The sequence below is a fragment of the Aythya fuligula genome, chromosome 3 (assembly GCF_009819795.1).
Source record: "Aythya fuligula isolate bAytFul2 chromosome 3, bAytFul2.pri, whole genome shotgun sequence".
In the NCBI taxonomy this organism is placed as follows: Eukaryota; Metazoa; Chordata; class Aves; order Anseriformes; family Anatidae; genus Aythya; species Aythya fuligula.
In genome coordinates, this window is record NC_045561.1 from 52224513 (window position 1) to 52244496 (window position 19984).

At 35.9% G+C, this 19984-nt stretch overlaps 1 protein-coding gene across 1 annotated transcript in view; it reads right to left on the minus strand.

Annotated features, from left to right (window-relative positions):
• SYNE1 (spectrin repeat containing nuclear envelope protein 1) overlaps positions 1-19984 on the minus strand; it is a 257346-nt gene that overhangs the window by 79613 nt on the left and 157749 nt on the right. Inside the window, 11 exon segments of the mRNA XM_032185747.1 lie at positions 1164-1373; positions 2116-2274; positions 2436-2570; positions 4845-4995; positions 6443-6549; positions 7171-7302; positions 10924-11115; positions 12083-12256; positions 13973-14167; positions 15958-16119; positions 16923-17090. Coding sequence (XP_032041638.1) covers positions 1164-1373; positions 2116-2274; positions 2436-2570; positions 4845-4995; positions 6443-6549; positions 7171-7302; positions 10924-11115; positions 12083-12256; positions 13973-14167; positions 15958-16119; positions 16923-17090 — 1785 coding nt within the window.

The following is a 19984-nucleotide window of genomic DNA, read 5'->3' on the forward strand; positions in this document are numbered from 1 at the left end:
ACTCTTCTGTAGTTTATTCAATCACATACACTTGTAGATAAGCTATATTTTTTTTTTTTAAGACAAGTTGTATTCATTACTAACTTCAGTAAATAAAACAATGTAGTAAACAAATCTTCCACACATTACAAGACCAACTATACATTACAACTTTTGCCAAGTTACTATTATTATTATTATTTATTTATTTATTTTTTGTTTGCCATGCATTCATCATAAACTCTAATATTGGTAAAATAGAAAATAATCACTCTTTTTCTAAGACTTCCACCATTACGAAGGTGTGCATTATTGAGCTTTTCATGCAGTAATTCTTTTAAATACTAAATCTCTGTGGTTTAACAGTAATGCATAGGAGTCTAATCAACTTGTCTCCTTTCTTCAAAAAAGAAAGGTCTGTTATTGACTTTTTTTTTTTTTTTTTCCCCTGTCTATTACAAAGGAAAGTCTATGGAGTTTGGAAACAAATCATATATTAATACCTGTGAAATGATGTTCTTAATCTAATGACACCAGGAATCCAGGCATCTATTTTTATTTTTTTCCAAAACCATACTTTTTATTATAAGAATCGGAGAGAAGGTAGTGCTCAAGTAACATCTGAAAATATTTCTGAACTCTGAAGAGATTTCAAAATGTGAACATTTCTCCCATTCTCTTCTTTTTTTTTTCAGCTTCACTCAATATGAGTGAATATGCCTTGAGATATGAGTTCTCACAGAAGAATGGGATGGTCTAACAGTGTTCAGAAAGGTGGGAATCAATACTGTTTTCTATTTCATCTCAGATAATGAAAACAGTGCACTCTACCATTTATGAAATCACAAAACGTGTGGAGTAGAACTCTAAAGTTGCTTTTTCTCCTTTCAGGTCAGTAGTCAAGAAATTCTATTTATTGTATTGCCAACAGGGTGAGAAGGTATTGGATGGATGATCCCTTCTATAGCAATGTCATGAAACATGGGTCTTCTAGCAGGGAGTTTAAATTTTGGAAAATGATTTACGTGCCAAGCTTCATAGCCTAAGAGAGAACTTAATTTTCAATAAAAAACTGTGAAAACCTGTTCTCTTGATTTAATACCAAAAGTTATCACTGAGAGTCAGATCCTCTATATCACCATTTTACACGTAACCCTGTTAATTCCATTAGATGGACATTATACCTTGAAAGTCACTATTTCCTGGAGCCTGCCTTTCATTTGATGACATCTCTGGTTTACTACTGACTCCAGTAAAGTCAGTCTTCCCAGGAGACAATCCAAAGTGTCTTCTATAACATCCTTGTTATCACGATTCTCTGGAAATGTCTGAGTAAATAAATTCTTGTTCTTATCCATTTCTTCTGTTATCTCTTTGATTTCTTTTGCAAGAGACTGATTTTGTAGAAAACAAAACAAAGTGACAATTAGACATTCTAGAAAGTGGGCAAACATATTGTCATAACCATTGCCCATCCTGCAATGATTTAGTGACTTTTTTACACTGTTAAGAAACAGACATTAGACAAAGTTATGCAACTATAATTTCTGAAAGACAAAATAATAATAATAATAATAATAATAATAATAATAATAATAATAATAATAATAATAATAATAATAATAATAATAATAAAATACTCTGAGGAACATGTCCTAAAACAAGGATTAACCTGCCCAAATGATCCCTCCCTCTGAATAAGGGGTTCAGGAAACAGAAATACATGTAGCTGCCGCCTTATGTCAACAGCTGCATGAAAAAGCTTTTCTTCCTCTCTCAATGTTCTTCCACATTGATGAGTTTGTACTGTTTCTATATCCCAGAGCTTTCCTCTTCCTTGTTTGCTTCATTTCAGTTTCAACAGGGTGGTGTTTGCTAATACTAAGCAAAGAAGTTAAACAGAACAAAGAGTTTAATTCTCTTCCGACTAAAATTTTGGTCAGATTCTGTTTTCTAAAACATTGTCTACATGCTCAGTAAAGTTATTTCTGCAAGTAGCAGTGTACTGCAGTTACATAGAGGACTATGACAGTTACATGTTACTTAAAGCCAATTCTAAAATTTTCCTTCTAAACCACTACATAAAATGTAGCCTTACTGTCAATCTAAAGAAAGTCCTATTCATGGATTCCTTACCTCTTGTTTGGAGAGGTATATTTCTGTTTCTTCCTCTGGTAGATGAGAAGTAGTAACAAATACCCGTTCTTCCACACCATCTAGCCATAAGGAGGTAGCTGTGACTCCATCATACAGCTTCTGTTCTAGATGCATTCTTTCCTTCTCCGCCTGTCCAGCCTGGGCCAAAGGAACCAAAAAAGTCCAGAGAAGAAGTACAAGACACTCTCTCTAACATCTAATATTAGGGAAAGGACAGGATTTCCTGGTGGGAACTAGAAGAGTTTGCATTGTAAATGTGTCTCTGATGAAAATCAGAGTAAAGATGATTTAAATGTTACCTCAGATGACACATCTTCAAAGGCCTGATTCAATTCAACCAGTACTGGTGACACGGATGATTTATCCTCATCCTGTCCTTCTGCTTTATACAAAGGCAGTCCAGAAATCAGTCTGTTTGGTCTGTGATAAAGCTGCTGAGAGATAAATAGTAATTACAGTGCTTCTACAATACAGGGCACAAAATTCAGCTATACAAGTTCTACTACACCAAGTAATGCTCATGGCCCTTCCACAACTATTCTGTCATGAATGTTCTTGTATAGAAGATTGATCAACAGCAGGTTCACTTCAAGTGTAAAATAAATAACTGCACTTAAAATAACCCACCCTATAGCTATATACTGTTGAATGAATACAAGATATTTAGAACTTTGAAAGCTGAATTTAATACAGTGTGATAATAAAGAATAGTTGGTCTGGGTCTATTGATAATAAAATAGAAGATGTACAGTGATATAGGTCTTGGACTATTCTTAGTTTAGTTGGTGAATCTGTTCTTTTCAGTAAAAATTCCACGATTGAAATCATTTGCTTCTTTGTCACATGCTCACAATTTAATTGATAAACTCTAGGCAGGGGCTGGGGGACCAAAGTCCCTCACACTGTAAGAAAAAAGCAAGTTCAAGACCACCTGATGAAACTGAACAAGTACAAGTCTATGGGGTCCAATGACATGCATCGCTGGGTCTGGAGGGAACAAGGCTGATAGAGTTGTCAAGCCTCTCTCCATCGTATTTGAAAAGTCATGGCATTCAGGCGAAGTCCCTGATCACTGGAAAAAGGGAAACATCACTCTCATTTTTAAAAACGGTAGAAAGAAGGACCCAGGGAACTACAGACTGGTGAGCCTCATCTCAGTGCCTGATCATGGAACAGATCCTCCTGGAAGCAATGTCAAGGCACATGCAAGACAAGAAAGTGATGTGAGAAAGCCTGCATGGCTTCACCACGGGCAAATCACGCCTGACCAATCTAGTGGCCTTGTATGATGGAGTGACTGCATTAGTCAACATGGGAAGACTGACTGATGTTTTCTACCTGGACTTCTGTAAAGCCTTTAACATGGTCCTACACAGCATCCTTATCTCTAAAATGGAGAGAGATGGATGTGAATGGTGGGCTATTTGGTGGATAAGGAATTAGCTGGATGGCTACAGCTGGAGAGTTGTTTATGTCCAAGTGGAAGACAGTGATGTGTCATGTCCCTCAGGTATCTGCCTTGGGACTGGTGTTTAATATCTTTATCAATGACATAGACAGTGCAATGAAGTGTATCCTCAACAAGTTTGCAGAGGACACCAAGCTGAGTGGTGCAGTTGCTATGATACAACAGAAGGAAGGAATGGCCTCCCAAAGGGACCCGGACAAGCTTGAGAAGTGGGCCCATGTGAACCTAATGAGGTTCAATAAGGCAAAATGCAAGATCCTGCACCTGGGCCAGGGCACTCCCAAATGACTACAGACTAAGTGAAGAAGTCATTGAGAGTTGGCCAGAAGGCCAACTGTATCCTGGGCTGCATCAACAGAGGAGCGGCCAGCAGGTGGAGGGAAGTTACTGTCCCCCTCTGCTCTGCCCTCGTGAAGCTCCAGTTGGAGTACTGCAGCAAGTCTGAGACCACCAGCACAAGCAAGATGTGGATGTGTTAAGAGTGGGTCCCAGAAGAGGGCGACAAAGTTGATCCTAGGGCTGGGGCACCTCTCCTGTCAAGAAAGACAGAGATTTGGGGATGTTCAGCCTAGAGAAGAGAAGGCTCTGGGGAGACCCCACTGCAACCTTAAAGAGGGGTTATAAAAAAGATGGAGAGCAACTTTTTAACGATAGGACAAAGGGGAATGGTTTTAAACTAAAAGAGTTTAGATTTAGATTAGACATTAGGAATAAATTCTTCACTCAGTGGGTGGTGAGGCACTGAAACAGGCTTCCCAAAGTGTTGTGGATGGCTTATCCCTGGAAGTGGTAAAGGCCAGGTTGGATGGGACCCTGGGAAACCTGATCTAGTGGGTGACACGGCAGGGGTGTTCGAACTAGATGATCTTTAAGGTCCTTTCCAACCCAAGTCATTCTATGATACTATAATTCTGTGATTCTCTAAGCTGTCACTAGAGGTCAATTTTAGAGACACAATTTGTTACAGAATTATCCCAAATTACATGAATAGATCAAAATTTTGTCTAATCCTTTTCTTTCTAGCTTATTCACCTGAACAGTAGCACAATTTGAATTACTTCGAACAAGAGCAACGCTAGTGCCAACATTTATATATATTTTTTAAATGTCAGAAAAAGAAATTTCTCCATATTCTTTGCACTAATACCATCAACTTAATTCATTTGCTATGCACATACTATAATTTGTGTTGCAATAACTCCTTTGACAGAGGAAACATAGAGAAATTAAAAATAGCTACCAACTGTTCTTGTTCTAAAGCTTTCTGGAGAAGCCTCTGCTTGTTGTTGAATTCATGGTTCAGGCTTTCCCATTTCAGCTTCAGCTGCTCTTCAGATGATGGTTTCTCGCCTTCCAAGCCCAATTCTTCAGAGAGTGTTTCAGGCTTCTCACTGTAATGGGAAAATACATAAAGTTTAAACAAAAACCGATATTTATAATACCATAATGTGTTTATTTCCTCTTTCAGTCAGGAAATTCTATGTTAAAGTTAAGTGCTACTTTTTAAAGCTTTTCCTTGTTATTTATTTATTTATTCCTGGGAGTAAGACAAGGCTTGTTTGTAACAGTAATTGATCTTGTCCAATGAGATAAAATGTGTTTTCTAACATGCTGTTAGAATTGTGAGTAGCCTGAATAAGTCAGAACTCACAAAACAGACTAAAACTATACCACTTAGGAATGCAACATTTAAACAAGCTTTACTTCAAAGCATGAAATAACAAAAAATTAATCCGGTTCCTTCCTCCTCTCATCTCTTGACATGCCAGACATACTTGGATATTTCAATACAGGACAGGTGTATGAATTTACACATGAAAGAGTTTTCATATGTAAAATTGTAATATGGTAAGCAGTTAATTAAACTATTCATTTTCTGATTTTTTTTTTTCTTATAGTATAATGTCATGGAGAGAAACCTCAGACAAAGGGAGATACAAGTTAAGTACTTTTTAAGAATAAAACACATTGAATTAACACAAATTCTGAGGAAAACAGTGCATTCTTTATGCATAAATCTTGGTTCTCCTGTCTCACGAATCACCTTCATGTTCTAGCCTTTGGTGCTGAAATACATAGAGGAAGTATTTTAACTGAGGTGCTGATAACTCCTTGATTCTGAAACTGACAATGTCCATTCTGATTACCTCTTCCCCAGACCTGGCCCTTGCTGGTCCCTGAAGGTCTGCATTGGCAGTAGGAAGCTATTTTCTTCCACCTTCTCTAAAGCAGAACTCTCTCCCAGCCAGAGCTAAGGCTTTTAATCATAGAATCATAGAATCATAGAATATCCTGAGTTGGAAGGGACCCCAAATGGGTAAGTGTGCATGGAAATTTAGACCAGAGATGAAATTCAAAACACACAGGGCTCCAAGAAGAGAAACATTCACTAACTGTGGGAAAAATAAAATTAAGCAAAGAGTATCTCATCTGGAAGGATCTGGTTACAACAGTAGACTATAATGTTTTACATAGATTTCAGCTATGATTCACACACAAATGCTGGACCAGAAAGTTATAGTAATGATCCACTGTTTGTCTAATGAATCGTACTAATTTGCAATTTTAGAATGATGCATGAATAAGAAGAATTTCTGAATCTATAAGCACAAAACAATTTGTGTTACTATATTTTATATATATATATATATATATATATGTATATATGTATATATGTTAAACTCTGTAACTACAAACTAGAACTGCAATACCCTAGGTGCTGTATAAAAACAACAAAAAAATTTAGAGGGTCATATGTGGAAGAAGGATGTAAACATAGGGATAATAAGGCATATGGTCAAAGAATTTAACTTCACAGAAGAACACATCTAAGCATACCTTATACTTAGGTTTTCTGGAGCACCTTGCTGTGTTAGGATTTCTTCTCCACGGCATGCTACTGACCGCAGCAGATTCTTCTGCTCTTCTAGCTCTTGTTCCAGCTCCTGACACAGCAATTTACAACAAAAACGACGACAATAATAACGATAACAACAAAAAGACAAACCTGAAACAGAATGTTTTTGCTCTGGAAAGATATACCTATATTAAGCAAAGACAGCCAAACTATTTCTGATATGGCTTACTTGAGCACTAAAACCAGTGCAAAATCTCCACCGAGGGAGACAGAAAAAATAAACTGAAGAGGAATGTTGAACTATTTGACTAATGCATAATAGTTCCTGGAATCTAACCCAGTGAGGATGTCTGAGTATCATGCAAAACAATATACCTTGAAATATGTGTATCTTTTGCTTCTATAAAAATACTATTGACTGCTATTTTGAGCATTATTTCCTTACAGCAATTCAGATGGTTCATCCAATTTCATTTTACTGATGCATAACAGAAGTACAGAGTGACTAAATGGGTTGACCATAGTCTCCCAGGAAGTCTAGTCTTCCTTGCTGTTACAGACAAAAACCAGTGAACTCAGATGCACAATTACGGGAACATTGGGCAACAAAAAATGTTAAAATGATTTCAGAGGAAAAACTAACTAGACTGGCTCAGCTATAGTGAGCTGATCTAAACTGATTTAATGTAAAAAAATGTAAAACACCAACTTTCTGTTGCTGTAGAGTGCTTTGTTGCTGCTGCGAGCGAGTAGTTCTTGCTTGTGCCAGCCATTCTTGCACGCTGGGACTTTGTGAAGAAACCAAGTCCAGATTGTTCTCCTCCTTTTCTTGTAATGATCCCTGCTTTAAGAGAAAAAAATGAAAATTTTACAAAATTTCTTACATTGCTAGGGAGCTGGCAAGTCCCTACATTACACGTACTTCCATCTTCTACTTTTCAAGTTGCTGGCTCACATAAATTCTAAAGTGAGCTATGATTTCAGGTTTCTGACTTTTGCTGGTTTTTGGTTACTAGCAAGAAAGTATCTCTAAAAATAAACACACAGCTCCACACTCAATTATCAGAATCTGAGACCAGAGATCAAGAGACCATGGGCTGTCATACTCTTAAAGACAGTTTTACCTCATTTTACCTCTCCTAGAAAACAGAATTGGTCTGTAATGGAAGATGAAGCTCTAACTGGGAATGCAGGGAATCAGTGGATTGTTTCTGTCAGGTTTTTGTCTAAAGTTTTTTGGTTCTTTTTTGGTCAACTTAAAAAAAGAGATAAAGTTGTTTCTCATTCTGGTCTGTTATTTTATTTTATTTTATTTTATTTTATTTTATTTTATTTTATTTTATTTTATTTTATTTTATTTTATTACTATTTTTTATAAATAAGTACTCTGTCTGTGTTTCCTAGGAACAAGTTTCTAGAAAAACTGCTGTGGTTGGAGTGTAAACAGCAGCATATATAGGATATCAGATTAGGAAAAGAAAATATTACCCGAGAAATAGAGAAATAAAGAAGATTTTCTTTTTCTTTTTTCTTTCTTTTTTTTTTTAAAAAAAAAAAAAGGAGAAAAAAAAGCAATCTTTTTTTGTAAATTCTAAAAAACAGAAATTCCTATATTTCCTATATGCTCTAGGGAAAACAGCAGTTCAGCTTGTAGATTCCTGTAGCGAATGATCTCTAGTTTTTCATTACATTTGCGCAGATTGCTTGATTTTACTTAGATTTGGAGTGAAGAAGTATTCTAAGAAGAAGGTTTAGAAGCTAAAATACTGCAGTTACATTAAGACAAATGGTAGTCCTGCAGTTCCTACAGTAGTAAGGGGTTTAAAAATGCTTGTGGCTTTTGTGGATGCAATGAGGTTTTGCAAATATGCTGTTGTACATACTTTTTAGACCAAAACTATTTATGAACCAACTTTTATCATTCTCCAATCACAAAATACATACAATTGTGTTTTCATTTGAATTCTGCCTGAGAGAACTATAGTAATTTTCCTTTAAACAGACAGGGAAATAAATGTTTGATGCTGTCTTTCCTGGAGAGTATCCACTGTAGCACAGAAATAATTGGAAAATCCCAGATGAAAATGGTGATAGAATGGATCTGTCAAAGGAGCTCTACATTGTACAAAGTTGAATCAGTCACATTATTTTTGTAGAACTGAAGACTAACGTTGTTATTGTCTGTTGTGTCCACACTCTGTCCCCCTCCCCCCCACACACACACTGGAATAAAAAGGAAAGCACTACTTTTAATACAAAATCAGTTTTACATTTTTGTTTTATAAGGACAGCAAATTCTTGCACCTAAATTACAAATGTTAGAAGATAACAGTACAAGGCAATGTTTTCTGTATTTTTCAAAATGCTTGAAAAATGCTACATTTGAAATCAATGTAACACTCAAGATCCCATCATGTTTCTGATTATTTTATGTTTTATTTTATTAATAATGGAATTGGTCTCCATATGACTTTTTTTCCAGATGATTAATGACAGATGCAGTTAGAAAGAAAGCTAAAATTGCCCAAAGAAATTACAGAATCTCACACTGTCTCTAAAACACTTTGACACAGAAATAGCAGACATGCTGAAATACTGCTTGAAAGAAAATATAGCTCTGTATTTACAATGCTCCTTGTCTTGCACTGCAACTTGGGTGCATTTCATGGGTACAGGTTTGTCTGTGTCTCTGGGCAATTGCAAGTTTATAATACACCTGGTGAGAAGCGTGTTTCTCACATGCATGAACTACAGTGCTATTAGCATGTAATGTTTTTCAGTGTTAATGGCAGGGGTTAGTTTGGCCATCTGATGTTCCGAACCTCAGTCTATAAGAAATTCTTTTTGCCTGATTATTTGGAATAAACGGATTGTAACATGAGAGGCATGAATTCAGAAAGATAGAATTTGCAATATATATTCTAGCTGACTACGAAATTGTTTTACCATTTAAATATCCTCTTCTGATATGGACTTCTCATTTGAAAAGATAGCTGTTTCACTGCCTAAATTTATTTTCTTCCATAATCCACAGGTTAAGTCCAAAAACTGCTTGCAATTCATAAACTCTTTCATGCATGTAGTACCCTAAATTAGTCTTATTATACATCTTGAAATTATATTATTTTAGATATTAGAAAAAACACCAAAAAAAATCTGCTTTAAAAGTTTAAGTAAATTAAATCACACCATCATATTTTAAAATACTGCACACATATTTTAAAATGCAGCAGCAAAGGCTAATATAATTATACTTAGTATATCAGAATTTTGACTATAATATAATAATAGTTATTATTATCAGAATATATCAGATTCATATGTCCACATGCTGTTAGTAACACTTTTCATTTGCCCAATATATGTAAGAAGAATATAAAAGAAAGATTGGGGCAAACAGCTTTCTTTTCTCCTTCAAAACAGACATTGTTCTTGGGCCAAAATATGAAGCATTTTGCATATTGCCTCAATCTTAGATGCAACAGCAATAAATAGTTATTAATAAACAGTAATAAATAGCAGGAAGGGTTACCCCTTCCTGCCCCCCCCCCCCCCCCCGAGCCCCCCCTTTTATTTTTGTTTGTTTGTTTTTTGTTAAGTTATGTCATACTTCATAGTTATCCAATTTCTCTGGGCTAAAAATAGTTCTTAGCACATTAAGGGACTTTTCAAGCTAACCTCTCAGTAGAGTTTAATCTGCATTACAAGCTAGAAACCTTTGAAGCTTATCATGTTTAATTTGCACAACAAAACCCAGGGAAGAAGTAAAAGAAAAGGAAGGGGAAAGCGGTATGTCACAGCAGAGGAAGCAATTTCAAAACTAGTCAGTCACATTACACGGCTGGGTTTCTTGTGTGCATTCAGTTCTCTGCATGTTAATTTAACCTGATGAGTGACTAAAATAAATGTTATATAAAATTAACTAGTTATAGTAAGCAGACTGGTGCTGGTAGGAAAAGAAACCTAGGACAAAACTGATGTTAAATGTGTCTATGTTTATATAATATTTTGTTTAGTGTAATGATGCCACTGAGTATTAATCATATTTAAAAATATTTAATTAGTTTGATGTTATATTGTGCACACTATGCATGGAAGCATGTGTTTAGGATTGTTCTTCTGTTGCAGGGAGGAATCCAGAGTACATGTAATCTACAGGGACCATGAACAGGAACATAATATATTCAGGCAAAGTTAATTATCTATCTACTTTATTATTGTCCTTTCATGCAGATAGTGAGGTTCAGTGCAGAGTTTCACCACAAAGTGGTGCTTGACATGATAAACTAAAGCTTGCTCAGCAGTTCTTTATTTGTGAGTGTAAATCCATTTACTAATAAAATATGAATAGCTCAATCTAAAACAGTAGAATAATTTTACTCCTTTGCCCAGTTGCATAACACTGCTATGAAATCTCTCAAACTCCTGCCCACTGTGAAGCCAATTACAGAGAGCCACTTACCTGAATGTTGATCTGTTTGTCATGTAGCACTTTCTGCAGCTCCAGAAGACTGCCCTTCAGTGTCCTGAGCTTCACAGCCAGCTGCTCTGCCTCGTCCTTGGTGTGAGCTTTCCCTTCCATAAGTAAGTTCTCGTTGTGCACAGACAGCTCTGATAAGGCCACTACCTTTTGTTCTATTTCAACCAGCATGTTCTGCAGCAGCAAAAACAAAGAAGCAAATTCATACATTTTCCAGCATCTGTCACGTTTTCTGGCAAGGAGACCTGTGGCATACCTCACCCATTGCCAAGCTAACAGCAAGCCGGTTTTTTATTGCTTTGCCTTCCAGTCCCTTTCAAAGTCCTTATGAATATGCTCACAGGCATTTGCATGTGTCATTTCTGTTTACAACCTTTTTTTTTCAAAATAGGAATTTGAAGAATTATTTGAAACAGGATTTGTTGTAGAGGAGATGTTATTTATTTTCGCATTAATTGTAAATATGGCTAAGACTGACATCCATAATGACAAGAAATAGAGCACAGACAGGTGGAAATGCTTCTTTCCTCTTCTTCCATGTATGTTTAGTAGAATCTGTTCTACCTGTGTGTTGCTCTGACTAAATTGATAAGCTTCTCTTCTTGCTATTTGCTCTTTCTGATTGGTTCATGATGGACTTAAGGATTTCTGTATAATCCTCTTTAGTCTAAAGAAAGACTTAAAGTGACAAATCTCTGGCATGTTTATTCTCAAGAGCTATTTTCCTGACGTTCCATTAACATGGTAAATATTTTGATCTTCCAAATTTAAAGCTCATAGTATTCTTGCTGAAAATCCTAGCGTAATATCAGTTTTTATTTCCATAGCCACCGTCAAGTACAAGCCCACAAATATTGCCCGTTGAAGGAATGTGTACAGGATGAGATGGGCAGTCTCGAAAATATGGAAAAAATACAGGACTTTTAAAAAAACTTACTGCATTAAGTTTTTAAGAACTAGCTAAAGAACAGCAGTATTAACGCATCCACAGAGTTAACTGTTCTTTTTAGTTTTGAGTTTCCTGGACATTATATTTTTTAAAAATATTGCTTTGTTCAAGTTCACAGGGTGAACTATATTATATACAACAATATGGCTGTCAAAGATGAATCTATGAAAAAACTGAGACTGATAATTTTACCTGGCAGTCCACCAGCTGAGCTTCCATATCCATAGGTTCCTCAGCAGTAACCAGAGCAGTGTCCAGCGTAGCACGGGTATTGAGTAGCCAGTGGTCAAGCTCATCAGCTTCACAGCGGTACCTTTGAAGAGCTTGCTCTTGCCGCTGTTCTTCCAGCTGCTCACTCAATTTTTCCTAGAGGTATAAATTACAATATTTTACTTTTTAAAAGCCATACACCATAGTAGTTACTTATTTTTTTTGTCCTTCCTCTCTTTTTCTCACTGCTTCTATACAAGAATACTGCTTGTATTCTTTAAACCATGATAAGCATTTTCTTTCATATGTTTGAAAACTTTAATAAATAATTAATTAATAATTAATAAAATTAATTTCAATTAGTTTCAATCAATGAACATTTTTTCCTGGTGACTGAATTCTGTTTCAGTTAAGTTACTATTTTTACTTAGATTTTACAAGTAGATGTCCACTATTAGAACTTCCTAAAGGTGAGGACTTTTCTGCCTCCTTTTGCTGCTCTCCTTTGGGTTCCACCATCACCCCCCCACACCCTGATTCAGTTTGCTTAACTATCACAAAACTGTTTACTTAGGGAGAAACATGTATGGGTAACACAAAGGTGGGAGTGGACCGCAGGGAAAGGAGAGCAGCCTTGCCTTCTTTGGTGGCAGCAGCAGGCTGTTAGATAGTCTTAGCATCTCTCATGAAAGACATGAGAGTGTACTTCAAGGTCCCAGCAAGGTACTGATGGGCCCCTGGTGGGTAGAGAGCATCTTCTAGTTAGCATCTTCTTCTAAGTGCCATCAAGAAGATCCAGTAGGGAGCTCAAACTACAAACCACAAGATCCTTATTCTGTTTTGAGCTCCATAATGTTAGGTAAAGGCCATTTTTCTTCTGAGAGGGAAAAATTTAGTGCTTTTTTTATTTGTTTGTTTGTTTGTTTGTTTGTTTTAGTATAACTTCTATTTTCTAAGGATGTATTCACTGCCTCAGGTGACTGCACAGGAGGTGATACACCCTGGGACTCCTCTGTAGCCCAGGTAAACCCACAGAGCAAATCCTCACACAGTCTACTAGAACCAATTTATGTTTGAAATTATAAAAGCAGCAGTTGATGTGTTTATGAGTTCACTGTTGGAATTCTCAAAATTACAGCAGTAAATCAGCCCTGCAGCATTCAAAGTAGATTGATTGTAGCTAGCTTTAGCATGAATGCATTTTCTCATACATACCTGCTGCATTATACATGTAAATATTCCTATATGTAATTGATTTATTTATTTTTTTTTAATCACCTTCATGTTAAAGGATTTTTGGTAAAGTTGGTAGACAAAGAAATAAAAGAGTCCATCTTCCATTATAAAGGTGTGCATGCAAATCACTTGGAAGATGACCAGAGGCAACAAGGCAACAGTTTGGAAGAGGACTTATTTCTTGGTTTGAACTTTCCCTCTTCTCTTGTTTCCCAGTTTGGACAGATGACTCCTCAAAAGTTTCAGTTTTACTGTAGGTAACTGCTTTTAATACTTGCAAACTGCTATAAATAAATGCACTCCATAACTTCTTCTGTGGAGGACAAGGAATACCAAGAAAATAAGGTACCTATTGAGAAAATGTCAACAAGGATATTAAATAAAAAATAAATATATGCACTATGTGTTTCCAGATTCTGTCTAGTTTCTTTAAGAGGAGGGGCTGGCTAGGGAAGAACAATAATATTTTAGGGAAAGGAATTGTGAGAAATGAGCAGAAATTAAAATGACTTATTTCAATTAGAAGTATTCACTAGTGATTAAGAACTTTGGTCAAAGTACAGCTCTGCCAAAAATGTCTCTCAAAATCTGGAATGCAATCCAAAAGACTAATTTTTATTTTTTTTTTTTTGGTACCTCTAATAGCTGTCGTTTTCCTGATGCCTTCATTCGAATTGTGGCCATTCGCTCTGCCAAGACTGTGAGAGTGGACTGCAATGCCAGCTGATCAGCAGCTTCTGCATCCCGTGATTCTGAAACCAGCTCCTGTGCTAATGATGTCTGAAGCTCAGTGATTTCTTCTTGTAACATTAGAATCTCATCCATCAAAGCCTATTTAGAAATGAGAGCAGAGAAACTAGTTCATCTATCAGAGAGAAGAAAGTATCTAAGGGTACTAAGTATATAAAGTATCCTTAATATAAAAGTCAAGGTGACTGTTCCAAAGAAGCATGAGGAATACAACAATGTAATGTATCACTGCTGGATTTCATTCCTCATCTTGAGTTTCAAGACAGATACCTAAGATGTTGCATTATCAATCTCTTAGAGCAAGCACTTTATTTTCATATCTAAGAGTACATAGACATTGGATACACAAGACAACACGTTGCTGCAAAAGCCAGACGTTATCCTTTGCAAGTCAGAGTTCATACTGAAGTGAGATACCGAACTGTTTCAAGTTATCAGTTAGAGTACTTACAACTGTGATTACAACTTGGTTATGTCTGATTGGTTTCTTGATAAAGAGCTATTTAGACAAACCTGCAGCTGTATTCTGCATTTGAGTATTGTACTGACTCAAGTTTTCAGCATCTGGAGCAAGGGAATGGCCAGAGTGCAATTTAGACAAGTGTCCATTGACTGATAATGACAGAAGTGTTTCCCTGTCATTGTTTCTCTGAATGTACTATTTTGGTAAGTCTTTTGTAACACGTTGGCTCTTTGTCACATTAATGTGTTCTCCAATAAACAAATTTGCAAGCAAAACCTGCATGTAACATCAGATATTTTACATCATGATTTTCCTTAGTATGTATTGGTGAAATTCTGTGTCCGTAATTATTTGAAGGTAAAAACTGCAAAACATACCAAACCAAACATCTGAGCTTATATTTTCATTGCAAGCATAATGAAAAAGAAAATAAAATCAAGTTGAGAAGCCTAATCCACACTTTTTTTTGGTAATGAATGAGTTCAAACCAATTTTGAAATGGCTCAGTGTTGCCATTATACATGTAACAATGTTTGAGACCTGTATTGGTTGCATCTTCCTCCAGCCTACATGGATGAAAGAAAGGTAGTGTTATCTCTCTGAAAGCCTTCTTCTGGGTTCTTTACATTCTGAAGATCTGCCAGGGAAATAACCCATTTGTATTTTTGTTCAGACATTTGATGCAGACATTTTATTTGCTTGACACTGAGTATCCAGTGTCAAAATCAGTTAGAAATAGATAACCTTTTCCTCTAGCATCAGGGTTGATATAGTAAAGTTCAAAATAATATTCTATTTTAATTCTTTGTCGGTAATACTGACATTAATAACCTGAAAAGGAGAAGCTTCCTGGTGAATATAATTGCAGCATTTTACCTCAAAGAGTTACCATATTCTCTTGACTTCCCTTGGAAGGGATTTTTTTGTGTGCTTTTGTTTGCTTGTTTTGTTTAACAAGGCAAAAAGTGTATTTGGATCAATTTACAATGCATCAGTATTAGTGATGATCTTAGTAAATTGGGAATATTATATATAGTCTCTCTCTATGAATGTACTAGCATAAATAGCTAATAGCACTAATGTTGAAAACCAGTATATGTAGGTGTCATTGAACACAATCTTTGACAAAAGATTTTACAGAAAATTTTGGTTGGAAAGCATTATACATACATACATATATATATATATATATTTTTTTTTTTTTTCCTTTAAAGAATCCCTGTTACATCATCTTTAGAATGGTGGGAAGTCCAGAAAGGCAATACATACAGTTAGCATAGATAATACAGCTACTGCATATTGTTGAGTCATCCAACCAAAAAGAACGCTGCTATCTAACAACAAAGGGAACTAAAGATACAGAGGTAATGCATGGCCTCCCTTTATTTCTTATGTAAAAAGTTTTTACCTGATGTTCTGCCATCTGGCTCTCTGGACTCTTGGATGGTTCCAGACTCTCATTCAGTTTGAACTCAGTGGTCTCCATTTTACTGGATATAGACTGGAGTGTGTCCTGATACTTCTGTTGACGTTCAAGAGCTTCATAAAGGGTGCGCTGTTTTTCACTTATCTGATGAGGAATAGGAGATCTAAGTTCTAACCTCTGATACAGGATTTGAATGGTTTTTTGCTTCATACATCCCAAGGCTTAAATGACTAAACCCAAAAACTTGCAATATAGTTTTTCAAAAACAGAAATTAGAAATCAAAACAGCCATATTAAAATTACTTATATGTTTAAACATCATCAATCAAATTCTGTGTTCTGTGACTGGAAAAAAAACAAAACACTTTACTATGCAGGGATAAACTATGGACATTCTTGTGAATTATTACAGATTTTATGCACTCAATCATGTACAGTTTGATAGAGGCATACCCCATAATAGCTGCTGTGCCTTTTCAAAAGAATTAAAAATATATTGTATATAATAAAATCTGTAGCCATTTTGATACATCACTGAATGACTATGCTACACTACTATGCAGAAGTGTGTTAAGCTGACTCAGTATTTGGAGGAACTGGATGCTTAGGCCTTTTTTACCAACATTTCTGGTATGAACTGAATTCCATGTAAGGTTATGGAATATCGTCTGACAACAGCTAATATTTCTGAAGGCAACTATCAGCACAAATGACTTATTTTTTTTCTTAATAGAGGTCCATCCTGCACGGGCTTTCAACAAACAAACAAATATAATGTAATATAATACTGCAACAGACAATTTTTGTTGCCCCCAGAGAGCCAAGAACTTCAGAGAAGAATACTAGCTAAGCAGGTTACTAGCTAGAATACTAGCTAAGCATTTTATTCCTTACAAGCTAGCTGATTGTTTTAAACCCTACAGATATACCAGACATCCAAGACATACCACATTCTTCAGTGTTTCCCAGGAACGCTGCAAATCATCCAATTTGGCACTAGCAGCTGATTCTAATCCTTGTTCATAAAACTCCTGGGTGGCTGAAGTGCTGGGTTGAATTTTAGCAGCTTCTGTTTGCAACTGTTCAGCAGATAAGGCTTGGTAATAAGCAATGTCCTACAATCACAAAACACATTATTGCACTTTCAAAATAAAAGATTATGTATAAGAATATCCCCCCACATACTGATCCCTTGCATACGTCTGTTAAAAACATACAAAACAAAACAAAACATCACCAAGTCACAAAGCCAAAAGAACCAAACAATCCATGAACAACAAAGTAAATAAATATTTAGAAGTAATACACTGAGTATGGTTTGGAGCTTTAATATGATGAAAATTGTGGATCTTTTTTTTTTTTTTTTTCTTTTCCATGTCGACAGTATATGTTTGGATGGATATTAGGAAGGAGGCTCAAGATGCAACTGTGGAGAGACATGGAAATTCTGTGAGGGAAGTGCTCAAATTTGGAACAACATTCTAGCAACACAGCTATAAATGGGGAAAGCCCATCACAACCCAGTGTGTTGTGGGTATTGTGGGTGACAAAGAATATCACTCTAATGAACTCTATCATAGAGAAGACAACAGAAGAACTGAAAATGAATATGCCAAAGGACTAGTCAATGAGGTAAGAAAGAATATTAAGCATTGGTCTTCAAACAAACAGGTACTGTTGATTCACTCATGAAAGACAGTGGGCAGAGGGACCAGAAGTACTAAGGAAAATGGGCAAGTGTTCAAGTTACCACTGAAAAATTCAAGGCAGAAATATTTCCCATCAGAACTTGTGTATTTAGTGTTTGGCTATTTCTTCAACTGTTGCAACAAGACACTGGGACCAAGACGTCATATGCTACCATTACAGATCTTTTTGTGACCTCATTTTCAGAAGTAGTATTTTCAAGATAAGCCTTAAAAATAATTAAATAAAATACAGGCCTACGTTATGTGCTCAGTGTGTCATCCTTTAGGGAATTCATGGCCATTATAATATTTCTTGTCTAATCTTTACTGATCTTCATTTTATTAGTTAATGGGAATTTTTTAAAAATGAAATTCATAGAAAAGTATACAGAAAAGTATGGCTTGATAAATAAGGGCCTAAGGAATTAGTGAGATCCAAAGAAGACAGTAATCCAGTGTTACCAAAGGATGTTATGGATTAACAAAAATTAATTTCAAACAAATGAATTTTCTTATAATGAAGTACTGATGCAAGTGCCATATTATCTCACTCTTGCACATGTGGGAATTTAGAATACCTGCAAAAGGATCCAAATTTGCAGCAGACTCTTCATTTCCCAGCGTTATTTCAATGTTATTTAATAGCATATGTGAACAAAAACAAAAAAAGCTCTGGAAGAATGGTGTAGAAATCAAGCCACTCTCTAGGTACAGTCACTTTCTTGGGCTCTCTTTCTAACTCAATCTAATAAGCACAGAATGCCCACCTGCCACAGAAAACAGCCCATCACCCAGCAGCTGCATAGGTATGTTTTTTCACTCTCTCAAGAAAATGAAGAGATGAGCTCAGGTTATCTGGTTCCTAGGTGGACATTTTAACAATTAAGGTGCCTGTTCACTGGTCATTACCAGTATTTTTAAAGGTAGGAAACTGCCATTACTATATTTTATAGACAGATGGATCATGAATCTTTACTGAGGATCCCTGAAAAAGTCTCTCAATAGAAACAGAAGACCAAAGAATGGACAGAATTTCAAACTGTCCAAATCTGTTAAATGAGATACTTCTTAATAAGTGTCTTGGGAAATTACAAGATGAAGGCATTTACACATTTACAGTGTCTGGGAGTAAACAGGGGACGTGTAACAGCTTAACATAGTATTCAGGACTTTGATTTCTGAATTTTTGGCTCTGACCACAAGTGATCTTTCCATGTCATGGAGAAAAATGACAGCAGTGCAGGGAACTTCTCAATTTGTCTTGTCTGCAGCTATTGCACAGTCCCCAGCTAGTCTTCTCTACAAACAAACAAAAAAACAGCCTGTGCTACTGAGACTTCTTTATCAGAGTTTGTAGAATAAATGGCTTGTTCTTACAGAGGGGGAAAAGTAACCTCTTTGCACATCATTTCAACTACTTTTTGGAGTATAGAACATGACAGTTTCTTTTCAGAAGGGTTTTTATGTTGACAATGTGAATCCAGGTGTTCTTACTGATTACTTTCCCCTATTCAGGACCCAATGTATCATGCCCTCTTTTAGGAAAATTAGTCAATGAACAGTACTCAAGCTTCACTGTTAGGATGTAGGAGCAAATGATGAGTTTAAATTTCAAGGATTTGTATTTAAGAAGGGCTGGTGCAACATAGATGAGTTTTCATAATGGAAGGAGAAAGAATGATTATGAAGTAGTCTGTGTACAAGGAGAGAAAAAGATATTTTACAGTGACCCAGTGATGAAGACTTGAATCACAGGATCAGCTGTGGCCCCCAAGGTTTTACACTAACAACTTCATCTTTTTTCAATTCAATTGCTGTACATTATATATCCAGAAAACAGGTTTTAAAAGATGTGCTAAATTTTAATCACCTATATTTTTGGGTAAATGTGAGAAATGTTAGCTTCGAGGGATTCTCATTCACTATTGTAGCACAGATTTTTATGAGAATAAACTCCATGAAAGCACTGTTACTAATTGCTGAAATATTATACACCATGGAATCATTCACCCTTTTAGGAGTTGTGATCAGATTCTTAAAATATTTTTTTAGCTGTGTCCCTCTCCACCACACTCCCCTGACTTTTTTAGAGGAGTGTTAATACAAAACAAAGACCCCGTGCAACAACAATACAACAGTGATAGATATTTCACTTTCTTGTATTCATGCTTTTGTTTTACTGTTTCCATACATAGGATCAGTATTTACACTAATATGCAGCTGACACTTGTTTTGTATTTTTGTAACTTGTTAGCACTGTAAAAATAGCACTTAGATGTCTCAATGAGGGATACCTACATTTGATCATTAGGAGATATTTA